Consider the following 24,724-nt stretch of genomic DNA (forward strand, 5'->3'; position numbering starts at 1 on the left):
ACTTGACAATTAAACAGTACCCTTAGAATATCCTGATTCAGTAATTCAGCAGTATATTTAACTTTTTAAAAAGATTTTATTTATTCATTTGACAGAGAGAGACAGAGACAGAGAGAACAAGTATGGAGAGGGACAGAGGGAGAGGGGGAAGCAGACTCTCCGCTGAACAGAGCAAGACATGGGACTCCATCCCAGGACCCTGAGATCATGACCCGAGCTGAAGGCAGATGCTTAATTGTCTGAGCCACCCAGGTGCCCCAGTGGTATACTTTAGATAATTAATTTTCCAAGACATTTTCAGAGGTCTGTGAGATCTAAACTGTTTTCACAATCATACTTTCATGTTTTTCATTCTCATTCTCCTATGAGTGTACAGTGGAGTTTACCAGAAGCTACATGACATTAGTTGATGTCACTGCTGTGACTGCTAGTAGAATATGTATTTGTGTACTTGTATTTTAATGATGTCTCAGTTTGTTTTTTTTTTTAAAGATTTTATTTATTTATTTGACAGACTGAGATCCAAGTAGGCAGAGAGGCAGGCAGAGAGAGAGGAGGAAGCAGGATCCCCACTGAGCAGAGAACCCAATGCGGGGCTCGATCCCAGGACCCTGAGATCATGACCTGAGCTGAAGGCAGAGGCATTAACCCACTGAGCCACCCAGGCGCCCCATCAGTTTTAATTTACAATATGGTAAGCACCACTAGATAGACTCCACACTGACAAAAGCTCATTGGGAAACTCAATAATTTTTTTTAAAGGTATAGCATTTATTGCATTTCCAAATACTACAGAAAATATGGAAAGCTGCATAAAGTTGTATGTCATCCCTGTGCAGGGGCCATGCTAGTCTTCTTTGTACTGGGAACTCAATAATTTTTAAGTGCAAAAGGATCCTGAGATAAAAATTTTGAGAGCTACTTCTTCAGATTAAGAAGGAAAAAAAGCAAAGACCTCTTTTGAAAATTTTGTGACTTTATATTGCACACATACCATAAAAGCTCCTCAGAATCATTAAGTGGCCAATGGCAACTTAAAGTCTGTTCATTTTTTTAAAAGATTTTATTTACTTATTTATTTGACAGAGAGAGAGAGAGAGAGACAGAGAGAGAGGGAACACAACCAAGGGGAGTGGGAGAGGGAGAAGCAGGCTTCCTGCTGAGCAAGGACCATGATGCAGGCAGGGCTCGATCCCAGGGTCCAGGGACCACGACCTGAGCCGAAGGCAGACACATAATGACTGAGCCACCCAGGCGCCCCTAAAGTCTGTTCATTTATTCATTAACTCATTTATTTCAGAATTGTTTATAAAGTACTTAACTGGTAACTAGCACTGTGCTCAGGCTTGTAGGAACATAAAAGAGAGATGTAAAACTCTAGGATTGAGAACATATTTAGACAAAGATAAAGCTATAGCTAGGATAATGGGAAATTTGAGGCATTACTTAATTAAATGCAAAATTTTGTGCCACAGACACATAGGAAAGGCAAAGACCCAAAGAAGAGGGTTGATCAGGAAAGCTTAGAGAGAAGACTACTGTCTATCCAGAATGGTTCGTTACTATGGGTATGACTCATTTATATAAGAATTATTCTTCCAATAGTGATAAAATCAATTTTTTTTTTTTTGGTAAAAAGCAGAATATTTTCAATGCACACTCACTGGGAGGTTAATATTCAAGAATTCTGATTATGATCAGCATGAAATCCTTTTAAGAGATATAGATGTTCTGCATGTAAATCAGTTAGCACAATACCTGATACACAGCAGATGCTCAATAACAATTAGGCACTAATTCTAATCCTTACATTAACTTTAAAAGTTAGTTGAGTTAGTAGCAAGAGGAGAAAGGTATTCAAACTCTTCTTTCAACAGCTTCTATCTTTTCCCTCCATTTCTGCCTGAACTGCCTAGGATTATCTTGACCATCTTTCCCCCCACTCCTCTCTTTTTCCTGTAACTCAAAATGGCAGAGAAGTAACAGAGGGGAGGGTGTATGCCAGAGAGTCATCCTAACTCATCTACTTCATCAACTTGTCATCTGACTTTGAGAAGAAGGAAGATTTTATAAGAGTACATTTATCTAAAAGATAAAAATCTGCAATATTTAAAAACAATTTAAATTTGACAATTTTTGAGAAGCACTCAGAACAGTGCCTGCCACTCAGTAACCCATATATATATATTCTTAATATTATCAACATCATCGTTAAGAATTTACCCCACCAACAGGGGCACCTGGGTGGTTCAGTTGGTTCAATGTCTGCCTTCGGCTCAGGTCATGATCCTGGGACCCAAGGATCAAGCCCTGCGTTGGGCTCCCTGCTCAACAGGCAGCCTGCTTCTCCCTCTGCCTTTGCCTCTCCCCTCCACTTGGACCCTCTCTCAAATAAATAAAATCTTAGGGGGAAAAAAAAAAAAGAATTTACCCCAACAATATAGGAATACACAGTTTTTTGTTTTTTTTTTTTTTAACAAACAAAAACCCATGTGGCAAGAAAGCTGCATGGTTCTGGGAAACAGGAGTCATTTCATAGTCATTTCAGTAAACTCCAATGGAAGCCTGAAGTCATTACACTGTCTTAAGAGTTTTCTCTTCATAAAATTCAATCCAACTGATCGAACTGAATACCAAAGCCATTACTTGAGACATTTGTCCCTGGGGGGTACAGTAGTAGGCCAGTTTTCACAGGCATGTCTGCATTGCAGCCTTATCAGGAGACTTTGTATTCTGTCACAGCAAGTTCTGTACTTTAAAAAAATGAAAATCTAAAAGGGCAAAAATTACATGTGAGAACTTTAACTGTCAGGAGAAAATTACAATGAATGGAATGAATGGAAATGACAGACTTCTTTACATTTACATAGTGATTTCAAAATAGAATCTTAAATTTTTCCTTCCTGGAAGTAGCAGCACCAAAGGTACTGTTTTCATTCTGTTATCATGACAATTTCTTTCTGGGTAGTACAGTTGTTCTTAGTTTATTTCTTGCAATGCAATTATTCCTTTCTAACTTTATTATTATTGTTCTTTCATTTAACATTGAAGTAGCCTAGGCAGCTACAATTTTTATCCCACTTACTGTCAAAGTGTTAGGTAAGAAGAAGCTCAACCGAGCTCAGGATTTGGAAGTAATATATAAGTTGAGTTTGCTTCTAACTCTCATAAAAGGGAGTCCTAAAATGGGTTTTCCAGAGTAGGGAAACAAATATTTCTCCATTTTGTTAGACTTCATCATTTTATTTTATTTTAATTTTTTAAAGATTTTATTTATTTATTTGACAGAGAGAGAGTACAAGCAAGGGGAGCAGCAGGCAGAGGGAGAAGCAGGCTCTCTGCTGAGCAGGGAGCCCGATGTGGGACTCTATCCCAGGACCCGGGGAACATGACCTGAACCAAAGGCAGCCGCTAAACCCACTGAGCCACCCAGGTAACCCTAGACTTCATCATTTTACAAGCAAGAAACACTGCATGGAAGGGAGGTGTACTTTTGACCATCCTTGCACCCCCATCTACAAATGCTTTGGGTTATGTCTACCACTATTTTTCCCAAATTACTGCCATGTCACTGGGCCCATATGATCCAAATGAATTTGATCCAGAATCATCTCAAAGAGCTGTGAGATGTGGTTATCTGCTTCTAAAAAGAAACTAAGAGATACATATAACTCAAACAGTATAATTACTAATACTATTATCTCAAGCATTCTAGAAAAAATCAAGCCAAGATATAAAACAAAAATAAGAAATACATTCAATAGGAAGGAAACAAGGTTATAACTAATTTTAAGATCAGATGCCTGTCTTCCTAGAAAACCCACAAGAATAAACTAAAAAATTACATATACTAATAAATAGTGGGATAAAAAAATAAACATACAAAAAATGGCTTTTAAAAATCTAGTCATCACAACTAGTTAGAAAAATATAATAGGTAAAAATATTTTCCTTTATACCAGCTATAAAAAGTTTATATTTATAATTAATATTTTAAGAAATCTGAAATATGAAAACCCCAAATATTTTCATTGAGAGATGAAATGGACTTTCTAGGTGATAATGACATGTTCTAGCATAGGCAGGTAACAGTATTATCACAAGGTAAATTCTTTCTGAATTAACTTACAGCACTTATTGAATTTTCACTTAAAATCCCAACAGGATTTGTTTAATATGAGTACATTATTTAACTCTAAAATTCATTTAGAGGAATAAAATTCAGTAACATTCAAGAAAATACTGAGAAAGAAGGGTAATTAGGGAGGATGAGTCTTTCTTTCAAATATTAAAATATGTATCAGTTGCTAAAATAGTGTTTAAATAACGTTTTACTGGCTTCCAAACTGATAGCTCAATACATGCTCGAAAAACAGATGTTGGAATCCGTAAGAATACAGTAATATAATAAAGACGATTTCAAACTCAGTAGGGGAAAAAAAAAGAATTATTCAGTATATGGAACTGAAATAAAAGGTATTGTTATTTCCAACTTAACCTAAAAAAGTCAGTGAATACCATACAACAAAATAAACATGTAAAGGATAAAGAGTAAATGTAAAGGGGAAATCAAGCTATTAGGAGAAAATATTAGAATAGAAAGGATTTTTAAGTAAACAAAATAAAAATAAAATGTTAATGAGAATGGACTATATATAGATACCAGTCCTTTTTTTTTCCCCCCCAAAGGATGAATCTCAGTTTGGGGAAAGAAGTGGCAGAACAGGCACCCTCACATGTTTTGACAGGGGAGTACATATAAACCACATTTCTGCGAAGCACTTTGCCATATGCACCAAAGGCCTTTCATTCTTTTATTTCACAAATACCTGAGTGTCCATCTGGTGCTCAGCCCATGGTGAGGGCTGACCTTGACCCTCACGAAGGTGGCCTTCTTGGGGGGAGGAGAGACTTAAAAGAGTTAATTACTTACAGACTAACCATGTGATTCTAAGCTAAGTGCTCCTGGGAAATACAAGGTGCTGGGAAACAACTGAGTGGCTGCCCCTGATTTGGGAGGCAGAGGTGCTGTGTGATCGGGAGAGACTTCCAGGAAATGACATTTGAGCCAAGCTCTGAAGGAGGAAGAGGAGTTAACTAGGGAAAGCTGCAGTAAGGGGAAAAGGGAAAGGAGAAAAGAATGGCTGGACTCTATATGCAAAGGCCTTGAACAAAGGAGAAGCAAACTTCTGGAAATATAAAAGCTGAAAAAAATAATGCTTGTTTGGACCGAGTTCAGGCAGAGGGATTAAGCTGATGAAGCAAAGAGAGACTTCTACACCACACAAAAATTTTGGCCTTTAGCATAAGGGTTAAGCCACCTAAGGGTTTTAAGCAGAAAAACAGGATGAGACTTGTTTTTTTAAAAAACTGTCTCTGGTTTCAATACGAAAAATGGGCTGGAAGGGGGGCAGAGGGACCAGGGATGAGACTACTGCAGCTATGTTGGTGAGAGAGAGCAGGGCAACCCTGCCTAAAGGATGGCCATGTGGCATGAGAGAAGCAGGTGGATGTGCTACATACTTAGGGTTAAGTCACAGGGTCACCAGACACTACTTGGAGGGGCAATCAGATGCCTCAGAGGTTTCTGGGTAAGAAGGTTCATGCATAGTGCTGCTACTCGTGATAACATTCATACCCTTTGACCCAGTCATTCTTCTTCTAGGAATCTATCCCTGGGAAATAATCAGAAACCTGAACAAGATTTGTTTTCAATGATGCTTACTACAGACTTACTTATAAATTTGAAGTTTCTAAGCAATCTAAATAATCAAAACAGGAAAAAATTCAAATTCATTATGATACTAGCATACAACAGAGTATTAGCCATTTAAAAATCACATTTAACATGAAGAGAAACTGCTCAGGACATGTGAAGGGAATAAAAAAGCAGGCTGTGAAAATTAATATAACTTTATTTTTTAAATACAAAAAGCCTGTGTAACTAGTGTATTTTTAAAATACAAAAAAGCCTGTGTAACTGGTGGTCTTCTCTTGGTAATAGGAGAAAGTGTTTTTAAATTTATTTGGATCTTCCCATTTTTTTAATGTTCTCTACAATGAGGAAGTCATACTTTTATTTCTTAATTATTGCTATTTCTAAATAATATTTGTTAAGCATTTACAATGTGCTAGGCACTGTCCTACATGTTTTATGCATACAAACACACTTAATCTTGAAAACATTTCTAAGATACAGAGAAGTAAAGTAACTTGCCCAAAGTCACATGATAAGCCAAAATATGAACCCAGGCAAGCTGATTCAGGAGTTAGTACTCTTATACAACCACCCTCTACTGCTTGTGGAAGTACTGCATTTATACTGAAAGAAATAAATTTAAAAAGAACAATTAAGACACCCACAAAATAGAAGAAAATATTTAAAAGTCCTAAGTCTAATAAGCATCTAATATCCAGAATATATACAGTCTCCTACTTACAGTGGTTCAACATAACACTTTCTCGACTTTATGATGGAGTGAAAGGGATACATATGCCGTAGGAACCATTCTTCAGATTTTGAATTTTGACCATTTCCCTGGCTAGTGATATATACTGATACTCTCTGATGACGCTGGACTGTGGCAACAAGCAACAGCTAGCTCCCAGCCAGACCATTAGAAGGATAAACAACAGATAAACCTACAACAATTCTGTACCCATATCATCATTCTGCTTTTCACTTTTACTACCATATTCAATAAATTACGTGAGTCATCCAATACTTTATCATAAAAAAAGGCTTTGTGTTAGATGATTTTGCTCAACTGTAAGCTGGTAAGTGTTCGGAGCACATGTAAGGTAGGCTGGCCAAGCTATAATGTTTGGTAAACTAGATGTATCCTTTTATTTTAGATTTTATTTATTTATTAGAGAGAGAGAGCTTGAGCGGGGGTGGGAGGGGGGCAGAGGGAGAAGGAGACTCCCTGCTGAGCAGGGAGCCCAACGTGGGGCTCCATCCCAGGATGCTGTAATCATGACCTGAGCCCAAGGCAGACGTTTAACCAACTAAGCCACCCATGTGTCCAGTTAGGTGTATTAAATGCAGTTTTAGTTTGAGATATTTTCAACTTCTGATGGGTTTATAGGGACATCATTAGTAGAGAAAGACCTGTAAAGATCTCTTTTAAACTACATAACAATGACTCTTAGAACACTACATCAAAAACTAATGATGTATTGTATGGTGACTAACAAAACATAATAAAAAAATAACAGCAACAACAACAACAAAAAACCCAAAACACTCCACAACAGCAAGACCAAACCTACCCTCCTCCACAAACCAAAAAACACCTCAATTAGAAAACGGGCAGGGCACCTGGGTGGCTCAGTGGGTTAAGCCTCTGGGATCATATCTGGTATGGGGCTCCCTGCTCAGCAGGGAGTCTGCTTTTCTCTCTCCTTCTCCCCCTCCACTTATGTGCTTGTGCTCTCTCTGCTCTCTCTCTCTTTCTCACAAAAATAAATAAATAAAATCTTAGAAAATGGGCAAAGGAGTTGAATAGACCTTTTTCAAAAAAAGATCCAAATGGTCAATCAATGCATGAAAAGATACTCAACATTATTAGTCATTAGGGAAATGCATATAAAAACCATAATGAGATAACACTTCACACTCCACCAGGACGGCTGGAATAAAAAATAGGGTAAATATTGACAAAGATGTAGAGAAATTAAAACCCTCATACAGTGGGATAGGAACATAAAATGGTTCAGCTGCTTTGGAAAATGTTTTGGCAGCTCCTCAAAATGTTAAACACAGAGTTACCATATGACTCAGCAATTCCCTTTCTAGGTATAGACTCAAAAGCAATGAAAACATATACCCACATAAAAACTTGCACATAAATGTTCATAGTAGCATTATTCATAATAGCTAAGAAGTGGAAACAACCCAAATGTCCATCAACGGATACACGGATAAACAAAATGTGGTATATATGTATAACGGAATCTATTCAGAAAAAAAAGAAAAAGAAAGAAAAAGAAATGAAATGTAGACATATGCCACAACCTCGATGAATCTTGAAAACATGCTACCAGAAAGAAGCTAGACACAAAAGGCTATGTATTGAATTATTCCATTTACTTATTGATACCATCTATTTAATGAATAAATGATATATAACGATATGATATATAAATGATACCATTTATTTACTGAAATGTCCCAAATAGGCAAATCCATAAAAACAGCAGACTAGTGGTTGCCAGGGACTGGGGTAAAGTAGAATGGGAAGTGACCTGACTGCTTAAAGAGTACTCGGCTTCTTTAGGAAATGATAAAAATGTCTGGAATTAGACAGTAATGATGGTTGAACAACATCGTGCATAAGTTAAAACCACTGAACTGTATACTTTAAAATGATAAATTTAATGTTATGTGAATTGTATCTAAATTTTTTTTAAAACTTAGTAAAAACAGAGCTGTTGCTCACAACTGCAGAGACCTTTCACTTTATCTTTAATGCTTAAGTATTAGCTTGAATGTGTCAAATCACTGCGCCTCATCTACAAAATAGGCTTATAATAGTATCATTCAAAGAGGGTTTGAAGAAGATTAAGAGAATTAATATGTATAAAGCACTCAGAAGAGTGCCTAACACAAAAGCTCTCAGTAACTGTTAGCAATTAGGGGTCGTGTTGTATTTGGAGTCTAACCAGGTATGTGAAAAAAATTACAGTTCCTCTTTAACTCCAAATTGTCTAATAACCTCAGAGGATGGGAGATTTTTTTGACTAAAACTAAGAAAGAAAAAGCACAAGCTAAACTTTTACGTGCCTTTTGCTCATCTAGCACTTAATTTTAAGGTACAGTAAACATTTTGGTCTGTGATTAGAATGAGATGCTAAAGAGTGCTAGGTATTAAGCCTCCTCTACCTGCCGTGAGTATAAGGGGGTTCTAGACACCAAAAACCACGTAACTCCTGAAAAATGTACAAGAAGGTCAACATGAGAAAAAGTTTAGAGAACCTAGTAGGGAAATGGGGTAATTTTCTAGTTCCTTCTGAGTTATTAATAGATACTCATAGAGCCACTTCACAGCAATGCTTCAAACATTATGAAATTCTAGACTACCAAACTCTAGACACCAAATTACAAAATAGAAGTTAAACACATTCTAAAGCTAGACAATGGTTATAGACCCCCTCAGATCAAAACAGCACTGTTTCTTTCTTTTAAATTAATTATATTTAGAGTTAACAGTAACTACATTATCTGACTACAAGGCAAAATATCAAAATGTTACAAGTCTCCAGGGAAGAAGAAGAGGCTGGCAAAATCTAACTGCTTAAGAGGATAAGAAAGAGCTTTACACATTTTGATATTTATGCAGTACCACAGAGGTCAGGCAGCTGATAGATGAGAGAGATAAAATTACAACCAAGAGTAAACACTATAAATATAGTGCCTCAAGCCACAAACAAAAGGACACATTCTACATGAGTCAAAAGTAGAAGGGACCATAAACTTAGTGATCATCTTTCTCAGTCCCAGGGGAACATAGATAATAACACACTCACAAATATTAAGTATCTACCACATTCAGTGAACCATGATACCTGAACAAATACAACTTAAAGGTTACCAACAACTATAGAAGGTTATCAACTATAGGTTTAGTCTGAAAAAGAATCTTAACACAGACTGTCCTTCTAAAACTTCCAATAAAACTTTCCCATCTGCAAATGGTCAAAAACAGTATTAGAAACAAAGGGTTCTCTAGAGTTAAAGAAACTACTGCTAAGAACATGGGAATGCTACTGAAGACACATTATGATAATTACTTGTAGTCCTAACCTGTATCTGTTCTTTTCATTCCCATCCTGAATCGTATCTGCTTGCCAGGAAGGACTTCAGAAAGGTGTTTAGCAGTCCAGTGTTGGGCTGGCCAATCGAAAGCCATGTTACAGAAGACTGCAGGTTGTTGTAAAGACATTAGAATTTCTTTTGCTTTCTCTGGCGTAAAAGGTTTGACACGTTCACCTAGGGAGAGAGAGAGAGAGAGAACTATAAAGTTATTTCATATAACATGAAAGAAGAATAGCCAATATCATTTCTATTACAATAAATCTTTCTATGCAATGATACTACCTTTTACACTTCATTTACTACTATCAACGTCAAAAAATTCTTTTAAAAAAAGCGTTCCGGGGCGCCTGGGTGGCTCAGTGGGTTAAAGCCTCTGCCTTCGGCTCGGGTCATGATCTCAGGGTCCTGGAATCGAGCCCCACATCGGGCTCTCTGCTCAGCAGGGAGCCTGCTTCCCCCTCTCTCTGCCTGCCTCTCGGCCTACTTGAGATCTCTGTCTGTCAAATAAATAAAATCTTTAAAAAAAAAAAAAAGCGTTCCAACTATATTTAAATATTAAAACACACAATTTTTTGAAAATTATATTTCCTAAATAGAGGGTTATATATGAAATACTGATGGGAACTCCTCTAGAACTAGAGTTGCCGGAGTCAGGAATAATTCCACTTGCCATATCATGTGTTTACCCAAGAAGACTACTGAATTCATACATCAGTCAAAGGGGTAAAGGGGGGATTATTTTCATTTCAAGATTTTAAAAGGTAAAAGATGTACTAGGGTGGGTATCAGTGTTAATCCTTGACTTCAATTGCATTACAAACAGTATAAGAGATATGGGATATATACAAAAACTGTGATTGACTGATTATTTCAATAAATTTCACAGAATCATAGACTGTAAATCCTGGATAGGATGGTAATGATAAGTACGTGCTAAATAAAAGAACAGGTAAGTTTCTCCTTAAAGACATCTTAACATGAAAGTTTTTTGGGAAAGTCAAAAAATGCTTCATACTCTGAATCCAGATATATATGAATATCATCAGCAAATATTCATGATTCTCTAGATTTGATTCTCTAGAATAGTCAGCTAAACCTTCTAATTCATTATCTGTTTTATGATTACACTTAATTCAAAAAAATAAAAGTTCATAAATAATCCAAATTCTCCCATCATCCAACTTTCTTCTAAACTTTTTGATAAAAGGAAGAGGGATGGGGAGGGTGCCATCAAGGAACCTGAGTAATTTGTACTTGTCTGAATGTAACGCTTGTTTTTTGTTTGTTTGTTTGTTTGTTTTTAATTTATTTGAAAGACAGAGATCACAAGTAGGCAGAGGGGCAGGCAGAGAGAGAGGTAGGGAAACAGGCTCCCCGCTGAGCAGAGAACCCGATGTGGTGCTCGATCCCAGAATCCTGGGATCATGACCTGAGCTGAAAGCAGAGGCTTTACCCCACTGAGCCACCCAGGTGCCCCATAAGGCTTGTTTTTAAAGAAATGAAAATTTAAGTCAATTTAGCTCCTTTGCTCAAACAAGGGCAAACACTCAGAATCATTCCATAAACCCTTGATGAAAGTAAGCAAGACGTGTGAGGCCAGCCTGTCACTGTCTACACAGTCAGGGCTCCCAAGTGAGCAGACAAGGGGGGACACTCAGAGGGGAAAGGCAGTAGAAGAGCTGGGGGCTGTGTGGGGGCTGTGTGCGGGTAGGGAGAGAGAAGGTACCCTTGGGTATCTCCAAGTAAACAAAGCCCCAAGCTCATCTTTTTAAGTGCTGAAGAGCCTATAAGGGAAACAGGACCAGGAACAAAACTTTCCTTGAGATTCTTACTTTCCACTTGTTTGATAAATTCACATTAGGGGTATTGACCCATTCTCGCCTATAAATAGAAGTACAAGGTTACCTGGATCACGACCCACCAAATCTTCCTAGATTTGGAGTGCCCGGACTCTGTGTACATGAAAAATGGACAAGCTGAGTTTTTTTTTTATTATATATCTTTAAAGTTTTGCTAGACAGTGAGAAGCTGCAATACATTCATGATAATCCTCTGTTGTTTGTGGCACATAAATTAGTACTATCCTTTGGCAAACAACTGTAAAAATGAAGCAGAAGTCTCAAACAACCACCCATTAACCTAGTAACTCATATTATAGGAATTTGTTTTTAACAAAGTAATCCCCAGCTATATGCATATTCATATATATTATATATGTATACACACACACATAAAATATCTACTACCATAATATAAAACTGAAAATATAAACAACCTAATGTCTAAAAGTAGAAAAGTATTTATTGACTATTACTAAATATTATGTAAATTTTTCCCATGGTACATTATATCCATTAGCAATAAAAATGAGGGCTATGCAGAAATGTGTAGAGATGTAGAAACTAGAATTGACTCAGAGAGCTACTGTACTAGCCCAGTAAGAAGTGTCAGAGTAAGGCCCTGAGCAACAAGGTGGGGGCAGTAAGGAGGACAGAGATGACAGAGATATAGAAACACTAAGAGAATAATATCAAAGACTATTACAACCAAAGACGTGGGGTGGGAGGTATACGCAGCCATAAAGGAGACTGAGGTTTCCAGATGTTGTGACTTGACATTTAAAAAAGAAGTAAGGAGCAGCAGCTCATTCTGGTGAGAAGATGAAGAGTTTGGTTTTCAACATCATCACCATAATAATACATTTCCTCATATGTTGCTTTACTATTTGCCCTGTACTTTTGTATACATTAAAACTGCTCATCTGATCCTCTAAGAAACCTACAAAACACAGGCAGAAAAGGCATTTTGTTTCCATTATCCAAAGGAACAATAGAAAGCTCAGATATTGAAGTCCAACACACAAGTGATGAACTCAACTACTAGGTCAGGTTCCCTGATTCTAAATGCAGCGCTCTTTCCACTGTACCGTCCTGCTTCCAGAGAATTCGAACTGGGGGACCTACACAAACACTGCAAATTCAGGGGAGAGTATAATCTGAAAAGAGAAATTGGTTTTGGAAAGATGGAGAGCCGATTCATGGATAAGAAGTCCATGTGCACTGTCAGGGAGAGAGGAATGTTTTGCTTTGTGCCTCTGTGGGCAGTGGGTCGTGGGATAATACCTGTAGTACAGACTGCTAATTACCAACCCTAGCCCATACCCACTCTCTCCTTCTTACTTACAGAACTCTGCACAGTGCGTGTGGCTGATAATTAGAATTCCTAGCCTCCTGTGCAGACAGAGTGGCCAGAGATATATCTGGAAGTTGCCCAGTCAGCCTTTTTGCCCTTAGCCTTCTCTCCTACATTTGTCTGGAAAACAGAGATAATGGCTAGTCACCTTCCAAGATCAAAGAAAGGCCCAGGGGATGCCTGGATGGCTCAGAGGGTAGAGCATTTAACCCTTGATCTTGGAGTCATTGAGTTCAAACCCCACATTGTGCTTTAAAAAAAAAAAAAAAAGGCCCAGGAAATCACAAACCTCAGGTGAAAGAATGCAAAAATGTCCATCTTTGTGCCACTAAACTAGTACCAGCAAAATTCTACCTCCTAAAGACCTTCACATGGAAAATTAATTCTTAGAGTCAAGACTGGTACTAGTTCATAACTGCTTTACCACCTGGCATTCTGAGGCTATTGTTTTCAAGGACTACTATATTATCTCTATAAAATATCTGTGACTTACACTGAATGAATCATGGCTGGTCTGACCCTGCGGCACTCTTTCAGTTCTATAGTTGTAAGATATCCAAGCTTTGAAAACTTTGTTTCTAGAATTTTAAAGGGCAGAGAATAAGAGAAGCCCTAGTCCTTCTGGGGTAGGGATTCATTTATTCTGCTTATTTTAATCAGAGCCAATAGAACTGGCTTTGAATGTTCCCCCAAAGAATTCTCCTACTTGGGGAAAATATATTTTGCCACCCTTCCATAAATAAATATATGTTCATTAGTAACATATGAGTAGTGTTTTGACACTACTTTTCGAATAGCTTCAAAGAAATATTTTTTCCTCTAACATGATGCCTTTTAAAAATGTATTTAATGATCTGATTTAAAAATCCCAGACATCCCAGAAATTATTTAATAAGAGACCCTAAAAACTAAAATTTGCTGAGAAAACACCTGGCCCAGTGATTGGGATATAGTAAATGCTCAAACATTTGCTAAATGAATAAAAAGTACTATAAAGTATATGCAGAAGAGAGCTGCAGGATGCTCACCATAAAAGAAATTAGCATATTTACAGAATCTCATACCTACCAGTGAAATAAAACAATCAGCTGGTTATGAGATAAAAGTAATTTAGTTTCTGATAGCTTATTCAACAATGAACTGGGCGATTAAATTAACAAATTTAAGTGTTACAACTTTCTTTAAAGAAGAATGCAATCTACATTGTTTTAATTAAATAGCCTAAGGAAGCACTCAGTCACTCCAAGCCAAGAATGTCTGCAAAGAGCTATAAAAATTCTGAAGCAACCTTGACAGCCTTTAAAGGATAAATGTATTTATTTAGTTCAAAACTTGCAGCAAGGAAAAATTTCTAATGAAATGACTTAGAAACTGCTGAAAAAAAGAAGATTAGTGATCTAGGTGTTGCAAAATAGTCTTTTCTCTCTCTAAATGTAGCATGTTATTCACACAATTTATTACCATCTTTGGTTTCAACTAATTCTTTGGAAATTGTGAAACATGATTAAAAGCAAACTGCCTTTTTCTCGGCAAGTTTTTTCTTTAAGTAATGCAAGCTACAAGATAATTTGAAACCTAATTTCTCTGAATTTGTTCGCAATATGCCTTCTGTCAATTAATACCTGGCTTGGAATTGTATTTGAGATTTAGAATTCAAGATAATAATAAGGAAAACTTACTAAGTTTCCATAATTCATTCCTAATACTGATAGAATACAACAATGACCCTGAAACTGAAAATAACTCATCTAGCATGTCAGGTATAATTTTAATAGAAATATTAATAAGTATAAAATTTCAATTAAATTTCAATAATTTTATTAAAATCTTATTTAAAAGTTTTTAGAAGGGGACAGAAGAGCAGGTCACATGGTAAGCTAAATTATTTCTAAATATATACATGTAAGCCTATGGTGGTTTCATCAATCTTAACAACTCTATATACACATAAAAGAAATTTAAAAATTCTGGAATGGACAAACCATAAGAGACTCTTAATGTCACAAAACAAACTGAGGGTGGCAGTGGTGGGGAGGGGGAGGGAGTGGGTGGTGGGGTTATGGACATTGGAAAGGTATGTGCTATGGTGAGTGCTGTGAAGTGTGTAAACCTGGTGATTCACAGACCTGTACCCCTGGGGCTAATAATACATTATATGTTTATAAAGAAATTTAAAAAATAAAAATAAAGCCAGTTAGAGCTGGAAAAAAAAAAACAACTTCTGGAATGATAGATATTAGGGTTAAAAATAATGAACATCTGGGCCATATCAGGAAAACACTGATGGAACTATGCAAGTCCTACTTAACAAAATGACTATATTCATACTGAAGACTGAATGGTAAAACTTACACCAATGATAATTTTCATTTTATACTCATTGTTTAAAAAAAAATCAATAACCACCAAGAAAATTCCTCTGAAAGTTAATATAATGCTTAAATAAAACAATAATTAGTCATAAACCTTTTGAATTTGAAGGTCTGGGAGATGGTGACTGACGAAACCATAAACAGAAGTGTTGAGGCTGTTATGACATAATCTTTCCAATACCAACGCTTGAGCGATAGTGAACATCCAAGCAGGTTCAGGTTCGGAACAGGAGAGTTACGTGCTAGACACTTCACATCCTCTTCTTCCCGTCTTCTTACATTTTTAACCCTTGCCCAGTCAAGCCAGAAAATTATCTTCTCCTCCTCGGTTTAATCTATTTATACCAGAACTCATAAATAGTACTTACAGTACTTATAGTACTTAGTTCAAAAGAAATACTGGTCCTAAACTTAAAGTAAAGAAAAGTAATCTATATTTCAAGTCAAGTGAAAACTAGAAAGAATAGCGGTGTCTGGGGGGTTCAGTCGGTTGGTCGTCTGCCTCCAGTTCAGGTCATGATCCCTCAGTCCTGGGATCAAGCCCTGCATTGGGCTTCCTGCTTAGCAGGGAGTCTCCTTCTCCCTCTCCCCCTCACCCCTCTCGTTCTCTCTCTCTCTCTCACTCTCTCTGTCAAATAAAATATTTACCAAAAAAAATACTAGAAAGAATAGTGTCTCAAAGACTAAAGTTCTTTAAAATTAAGGCTCCAAAGTATCTTCAAAATTTCTACCAAAACGTTTCCACCTAGCTCTTCAGAATTCCACTAGGAAAATTTTCTGTATTTCAAAATAAAATGGCTATTTAATCTAACCATTCATCAAAAAAATTCAACAGCAGTCTTAAAAAGATATTTGCACACTCATATTCATAGCCACACATTTAAAATAGCCAAAAATGGAAGCAAGCCAAATGTCCACTGACATCATACAATGGAATATCATTCAGCCTTAAAAAGGAAGGAAATCCTGTCATATGCTACAACATGAATGAATCTTGAAGACATTATGCTAAGTGAAAAAAGGCAGTCACATAAAGACATATACTGTATTATTCCACTTGCACAACGTATCTAAAATAGTTGAATTCATAGAAACGAAGTAGGATGGCAGTTACCAGGAGATGAGGAGAGAGAGAAAAGAAGTGTTGTTTACTGAGTACAGAGTTTCAGATTTGCAAGATGAAAAAGTTCTAGAATCTGTTTCACAACAATGTGAATATACTTAACACTACTGAGTGCTTTTTTTTTTTTTTTTAAGATTTTATTTATTTATTTGACAGGGAGAAGATCACAAGTAGGCGAGTGGCAGGCAGAGAGATGGGGGGAAGTAGGCTCCCTGCTGCATAGAGAGCCCGACCAGGGCTCCATTTCAGAGACCATGACCTGAGACCATGACCTGAGACCATGACCTGAGCCGAAGGCAGAGTTCCAACCCACTGAGCCACCCAGGTGTCCCAACTACTGAGTACTCTTAAAAATGGTTAAGATGATAAATTTTACATTACTTGGTTTTTACTGCAGTTAAAAAAATTCAACAGTATAGTTTTTCTGTTATATGTCCTTATCAAATACAAAGTATTTAGCTATACATGAATTAAATACACACTCTAACATGGAAATTGTTTATACAGGCTTTTGCTTTTCTTTAAACTCCCCTGCCTCCTTTTGCCATTTTTTTTTTTTAATGGGGAAAAAAAATGACATATAGAGTATGGCGTCTCCAACTGAGGAGGAGTAAATCCAGTCATATAGAAATGTCAGCTCTTTACGAAACTCAAGTCCCTACAACTCTGGGATGAGATTTTTTTCCCTTAGGAATGTCAACATTAAAACAACCAGTTATATTACCACCAAAATGCACTTATTTGGGAGTAGCAGGGTAATTACAATTCAGGACAAGCACACTGATGTTAGGAGGGAATTGGGAAGTTTTAAACCAAAATTCATTGGAAAAAAACAAGAGCTGGAAGTTGTGGCGGTTTCTCATCGGCTGCAAGGGGTGGTTAGTACGTTGTTGCTGGGGCAGGGAGGGAGCTTCCTTCTCTCTCTCTTTTTAAAAATTTTTTAAAATTTTTTATTTTTTATAAACATATAATATCTTTTTATCCCCAGGGGTACAGGTCGGTGAATCGCCAGGTTTACACACTTCACAGCACTCACCATAGCACATACCTTCCCCAATGTCCATAACCCCACCCCCCTTCTCTTAAAAGTAGGAGATAAATTCCTACAAGAAAACTGTCCTCCCTTACTAAGTTACTTCTTATTGGCCTTCTTCATGCTGATGATAATGTACACTCATTTCGAGAAAGACTAGAAGAAGAGTCACTAAGAGTGACTTCTTCTCTTCACAAAGACATAAACCTGGTTACAATTAAAACCAGAGCCCAAGATAAAGAAATATAACCTCAGTCTGAAAGGCAGAATCAGATTCAAAGAATTGCAACTTTCAATTTCACTGACAAGTTTCAAACAATGTGTGATCCTCTAACATCTCACACTCAGAATTTAAGTTGATTCTTAACATTAAGTAGTTTCGTGTCTGTTGGTTTGGTTTTTTAAGTTTTAGAGTAGTTCTAAGTTTATAACAAAAATGAGAAGGTAAAGATTTCCCCTTCCCACATATGCAAAGGCTCCCCCATTATCAATGTCATTCACCAGAATGAAACTTTTTTTTTTTTAACCAGGATAAACCTAAATTGACACATCATACTCACCCAAGTCCATTGTTTATCTTAGAGTTCAGTATTAATGTTGTACATTCTACGGATTTGGACCAAAATATAATGACATAGGTCCATCATTATATCATACAGAGTATTTTCATTGCCCTAAAAATTCTCTGTGCTCTAACTACTAATCAGGACCTGAGCCGAAATCAATAACCAGATGCTCAACTGACTGAGCCACCCCAGTGCCAAGGAAACAGAGCATCTTTATTAAATAATAAAATATAATGAACTCTAAGCTGTAATAGCAGTAACATGGTTTATTTTGTATTTTTAAGGTCCTGTTTTTTTCTTTTTTTTTAATAAGTACTTTTTTAAAAAGATTTTATTTATTTGAGAGAGAGAGGGAGTAAGAAAGCAGAGGGAGGAGCAGAGAGAGAAGGAGAGGTTGATTCTCTGCTGAGCAGAGAGCCCCTACAAAGGGCTCAATCCCAGACCCTGGGATCATGACCTAAGCCAAAGGCAGGCACTTAACCATTAGAGCCACCCAGGTACCCCTAGGTCCACTTTATTTTTTTTATTTTTTATTTTTTTAAAGATTTTATTTATTTATTTGACAGACAGAGATCACAAGTAGGCAGAGAGGCAGGCAGAGAGAGAGAGAGAGGGAAGCAGGCTTCCTGCGGAGCAGGGAGCCCGATGCGGGGCTCGATCCCAGGACCCTGAGATCATGACCCCAGCCGAAGGCAGCAGCCCAAACCACTGAGCCACCCAGGCGCCCCATCACTTTATTTTCAAATAAGGATTCTAATATATTTGATTATCAATATGATCATGTTTTGCTTTTAATAACTTTCAAGCTGTTACTTCAAACAAAAAATACCACATTCTTGAAGGCAAGATAATTACTTTTCTATCCCTAGAACTGAGCACAATGTTTGGCATAAAATGATGTTAAATAAGTGTTTTCTGAATTCATACCTCATTTTTAGAATATATACAAAATATTGAAGCTTTATTAAAACTAAGCACTTGCTTTTGCTACTTCTGCATAATGTGCACTTGAGCAAAATCAGAAACCATCTCAAGACAAAGGAATCCATAATGGAACAAAGGTCCACAGTTTTATGCTCACCTCTACCAGTCCCTTTCTTACTTTCAGCACGTTAGTTATCACTGGTTGATTCCTAATCACCCTTGCCCCTACAGCAACCATTCGAAAGCTTTTTCAGTCTCAAATCCCCAATACCTCTCTCCACTTCCTCACTCTTTGAGGTGGCCTTACTCTATTTTTCTTAGAAATCTAAAACCCATGATTTCCCTCTTCTTCACTTCATTTCTGGTTGACCCTGCTCTTGTTTAGTTTTTCAAAGGACACCATCTCCCTTCTTTTCACCTGCATTCTCTGCTACCAATTCTACTCTAGTGGAACCAGTCTGTCTCCTCACCTTCCTCCGCGCCTTCTGGCCCTTATGTGACGCAGGCTTTTCTCCATTCACTTCTACTCCAAACCTTGACGGCCAGAAATGGCTTCTTCCATTCATTTCCATGTTCAAACTATACCACAATTTCAAATTACTCCAGGAAGTACAGACCAATTCAATTTTCATTAGTTCTTTCTTCTCTCAGCCCTAAAGGTGAAGGTGTGTAATATTTACTTTCCAATTAATTTCTTCCTGCTTGTGGTTATGTCTTATACTATAACTCTTTGTCTATATCTTCCCCGCCAAACTATATTGTAAACTGTATTTACAAGCTATTTTAAGGCAAGAGCTATCTGCTCACTGTATAAAATAGTCTTCTGTTTCTAATATACATTCCAATATTTTTTGATAATGGAATGGTAATAAGTTTGCTCAAAAATTAACTTTCCTGGGGCCCCTGGGTGGCTCAGTGGGTTAAAGCCTCTGCCTTCGGCTCGGGTCATAGTCTCGGGGTTCTGGGATCGAGCCCTGCATCGGGCTCTCTGCTCAGCAGAGACCCCGCTTCCTCCTCTCTCTCTCTGCCTACTTGTGATCTGTCCGTCAAATAAATAAATAAATGAAACTCTTAAAAAAAAATTAACTTTCCTATGACTCCCACAATATTCATCATTATCCTGAATATACTGACCCTTTCACATCATGTATTTAATGTACGCACTTTTTTTTTTTTCTACCCTTTGTTCACATAAGCCTTATGTAATTTAAAGCAAAGCCTTCTCTTCTGGTAGGATTTTCTCTATTTAACTTACTTTGTAATGGTAATAAACAGTCACCCAAACTGGTGATTCTGGGGAAGATGACAGCTTAAAATGTGATTGAAAGTTCCACAGATAGGATACTGAGAATCTAATAGAAAAATACGAAGTCACCTGCAAAAATGTATATGCATGCTGAATTTTTCAGGGGAGCAAATCCACATTTTTATCAGATTTTTTTTCCCTCCTTAGGACTTCAAGATTAAGAATCACCAGTTTCCCCTGGGGCCCCTGGGTGGCTTCAGTCAGGTTAAGTGCCCAACTCTTGATTTTGGATTGGGTCATGAGCTTGAGCCCTGCATGGGGCTCTGTGTTAGGCAAGGAGCCTGCTTAAGATTCTTTCTCTCTCCCTCTCCACCCCCCTCACCCATGCTTGTGTTCTCTTTAAAAAAAAAAAAAAAAATTCACCAGTTTCTTCAAAAAGTTAAATAGAGAATTATCTTACGACCTAGAAATTCCAATTTCAGATACATGCCCAAGAAAACCGAAAACATGCTAACACAGAAATGTGAATATGAATATTCACAGCAGCATTATAGCCAAAAAGTACAAACAACTCAAATGCCATCAACTGATAAATGGATAAACAAATGTGGTATTACTATACCATGGGATAGCACTAGGCCATAAGAAGGATTGAAGTACTGATACATGCTAAAACACAGATGAACCTTGAAAAGTGTTATGCAGGGGAGCCTGGGTGGCTCAGTCATCAAGAATCTGCCTTTGGCTCAGGTCATGATCCCAGGGTCCTGGGACTGAGACCCACATCGGGCTTCCTGCAAGGGGGGGAGCCTGCTTCTCCCTCTCCCACTCCCACTGCTTGTGTTCCCTCACTGTGTCTCCCTCTGTTGGAAGGAAGGAAGGAAGAAAAGGAGGAAGGAAATATTACGCAGCTTGAAAGAAGCCAGACATAAAAAGCCCCATATCATATGATTCCATTTATGTGGAACATCCAGAGTAGGCAAATATCCACAGAGACAGAGAGTAGATTAGTGACTGCCAGAGGCTGGGGAGAGGGTCTAACTGGGAGTGACTACTCATAGATACCAGGTTTCTATGAAAATGCTCTGGATTTATAGTGGTAATGGCTGCACAATTCTGTGAACATACTAAAAACCAATGAATTGTATTCATTAAAAGGCTGAATTTATGGAAAGTGAATACTAAATCTAAAAAACCCTCCCCTTCCCTAACTGCATGCTTGATCTCTTTTGCATCGTATTTCCCTACCTAAACTTAACGCATTCATATATTACTCTGAACCACCTCCTTTTTTTTTAGGTTCCTAATTTACATGTAGTTTCTCAGGCTGGAAAATTCCAGAGTTCTTCCTAATTCTTTTTCTCTCAGTTTCAATATCCATCGGTCACCAATGCCACGCCTTTGTATTCATAATAAAAATGGTTTCCACTAATAAACATGTAATTCGTTCCAGACACTATGCTAGATGATCCACAATTATCTTTAACTCTCACAATCATCATACATTTTACAGAGGACAAAAAGCGAAGCTTAAAGGGTACCTGTTCTTTAGTCTTTCTCCCTCCCATCTATCCTCTACCCTTGAGGCAGTGATCCTCCTAAAATAAATCTGATCATATTACTCCCGTACCTAAAGCTCTTTAAAGGCCTCCTACTGTCATAAAGTCCAGACTCCTTAGCTTGGTATAAAGTCCCCTTCACAATCCCACTTCCCTCACCACTTCTAACACCAGCTTCTTTGGGTCCCTGGACGATGCCATGCTCTTTCTCCTCCTGCCTTTGAATTGGCAGAATTCCCTTATTCATTCACTCAAAAATTTGTATTAAGTGTCCACGTTGTGCCTGGGCATTCTACTTGCTGCTTGGGCACATGTGGTGAACAAAACAGATACAAGTCCTGCCCCTCACAGTACTTAAGTTCAAGTGGAGGAAACAAAAATAAACAAGTAATTTCAGATTTTGCAATAAGTGAAATGAAGGAAGCAGAAATATCCCTGGTAAGGAGTCAGGGGAAAACTAAAATGAGTTTTAGTTGTTGGTCTGGTAAGAACTGAGGTGGGGACATACTGTGAAAGCTGAAGATTAAGAAACCAAGTATGCTAAAAATAGACAAGAGGAGAGGGAAGTGAGTGACAACAGATGCTCCTGGGAACATCAGCAGAGCCCAAGGATTTCTACAGGCTATGGTTAAGAGTTTGGATTTTATACTAAGTGCAATGGAATTCACTGAAGCATTTTAAGTAAGGGAGTGTCAATTTTTGCTGAATAGAGAAGGGATTGGAGGGTCACAAGATAAAAGCAGGATTGCATGGCCTAAAGATATAGCAGTGGTTTAGCTGAGAAATGTGGATGATTTGGACAAGGGCCTGATAGTTAAGGAGGGAAAAAGTAGACAAATTAGATGCAGAATTGAGCTGACTTGCAAGTCATCCACTGAAAGTGAGAAAGAGATGAAGAGAGGATATACAGAGTTTAGGGAACTGTCACTGAAGGAAGTAAGCTTACCAAGGAAACAGATTCAGAGGATCTCAAGCCCATGCTGACTGAATATTCAAGAGGTTGATCATTTTCATTTTATACTGTCATCAACTTGCCCAGGACTTTTTCCAGCAAAATTCAGGCATATAAGTGCAGGTGCAAAGGGGACAAAAGCTTGGGTCCATCAAGAGTATGAGTTCTGCCAGAAGAATAAAAGGCAGGGAGGGACAAGGAAATGGTGCATCTTCAAGGGAGAGACCATAAAATAGAACATGCATTATAAACTGGATAAGAGGGTACAGATGGACAGAAAATGTAAGACTCCACGGATGGGAGGTATAGATGAAGTTCAAGAATTGTATCCTTGCGGTTCATAAGGGAGTTTATAAAGACGAGAGACTGTGGTCAGACAGGACCAAGTTATAATTGTTTCTTCAATTGGGATTGGTCACTTCCTGCTCTAGACAAACATGACTATTTGATCTCCAACCACAGCCATGCTGTTTTTCTGCTCCTTGTCTTCTCATAACCTCCCAGCACTATCACCTAAGTTCCTTACGAACTCATTCAGTCTTAAAGGCTCACCGCCAACTACTCCTTCTTTGAAGCATTTATGTTTTCCCCAGGGGGATCTGATCTCCTGGTGACATCCCTCACTCAACCTGTACTGCTGGTATTATTCATGCTACCAGGTATTAACCATTCTTTTCTTTTCTAGGCCCCTTTGCGCAACTGGAAAAAGGCATTATTATAAACACTCAAAAGTCTCTGGATCTCTGGCAGCAGTACCCAGAAAACTGTGCCAGGCACGGAGCAATCACTCAATAAATGCTCAGGTCTCTCGTACCTGGGCCACCCAACGTCACTGGTCACGTAAGGCAGGATTCCACCAGAATCTAACAAAAGCTCATAATCTCCGTTCATAAAAGCTCCAGATACTTCCATTTACCTCAAGAGTGGGCTCCACCTTCACAAATTTAATTTCAACCCATTCAAACCACCCTCTTGCGTTAATCAGCCCCGGTAGGATGGGAGGTTACAGGGCCTGAACGATGACTGGAAACCTGGCTGCCCCAATTTGAGAAAAGCCACGTTCACTAAAAAATAACAATTTTCCTCACAGTTTTATGCAGTGCAGGAAAGACGTGAAATAAGAGCTAGACCAAACGGCCTCAGGAGAGTTGCTAGGAATGAACTAGCACAGGGTTGTACTCGTGGTCTGACTTCAGCCTGGCGCCTACCTTCCACCTCTCCAGCTCCAGCCGCAGGGGCCGTTTCAGTGGTCGCCCCCCGGGTGGCTGCCATGCCTAGCTCCGCCCCAACCCAAAAGGGGAGTGGAGTGGGAGTGGGTTCAGAGGACAGCCAAAACCCCGACTTTAGAGTCGCAGGGCAGGAAGCAGACGCGGTAGCAACTCCGGCTCTCCCCCGGAAGCACCACGCGCCCGGCGGTCACGTGACGGACGCCGGGCGGGGCCACGCAGGTTTGTTTTGATTCCCCGGTTGTTGAAATGTCAGCACGTGGTGTCGGCTGTAGTGCTTTGTATCTCCCGCAGACTTTGACCTTCTTTCATCGTGGTCTTTTCTAGGATTAGTTTCTGCTCCCCGTCTTTTTGCAGGCAGGTCGTTCTTCTCTATCTTGCCACTTTCCTACACCCAACAATATTGGAGTTTTAGGGGATGGTTTGCCTTCTGCGGGGCTGTGGAATGGGGCTCTGCCTCCGCTAACTCTGCAGCCGCGCTTACAAGGAGAGCTCGGGCTTCTCTTCCACCCTTCTTGCCCTTCTGGCAGCAACCTGACTCCATCTGGTTTTTGTGGCTTCTGGGGAATACGAACTTTAAGCAAACGTCCTTTAACTGCGTTCTCTGTGACTCATTTCGCGACCCACGCAGCCAAATCTTTTGACCTATGGTTTCAAGGACAGTAACCGACAGCTGTCAGGCGTCTGGATTTATATAATGAAATAAACAATTGG

The 24,724-nt window shown here is 38.4% G+C and overlaps 1 protein-coding gene and 1 pseudogene across 3 annotated transcripts in view; both read right to left on the reverse strand.

The window, feature by feature from the left end:
• HSPBAP1 (HSPB1 associated protein 1) overlaps positions 1-24,203 on the reverse strand; it is a 71,818-nt gene extending 47,615 nt beyond the window's left edge. The window contains exons 1-3 of one of the 3 annotated variants that reach the window (XM_032335125.1): positions 23,993-24,054; positions 19,498-19,680; positions 9,806-9,991 (exon numbers count right to left, since the gene is read on the reverse strand). In XM_032335125.1, the coding sequence (XP_032191016.1) occupies positions 9,806-9,944 (139 nt within the window). In that variant the 5' untranslated portion in view covers positions 9,945-9,991; positions 19,498-19,680; positions 23,993-24,054. Of the gene's footprint in view, positions 1-9,805; positions 9,992-19,497; positions 19,681-23,992 lie in introns of all 3 variants that reach the window. The other 2 variants (XM_032335134.1, XM_032335115.1) reach the window with 2 other exon arrangements.
• Positions 795-892, reverse strand: LOC116581654 (annotated as a pseudogene).
• Positions 24,204-24,724: the final 521 nt, after the last annotated feature.

The sequence above is a fragment of the Mustela erminea genome, chromosome 1 (assembly GCF_009829155.1).
Source record: "Mustela erminea isolate mMusErm1 chromosome 1, mMusErm1.Pri, whole genome shotgun sequence".
Classification (NCBI taxonomy): domain Eukaryota; kingdom Metazoa; phylum Chordata; class Mammalia; order Carnivora; family Mustelidae; genus Mustela; species Mustela erminea.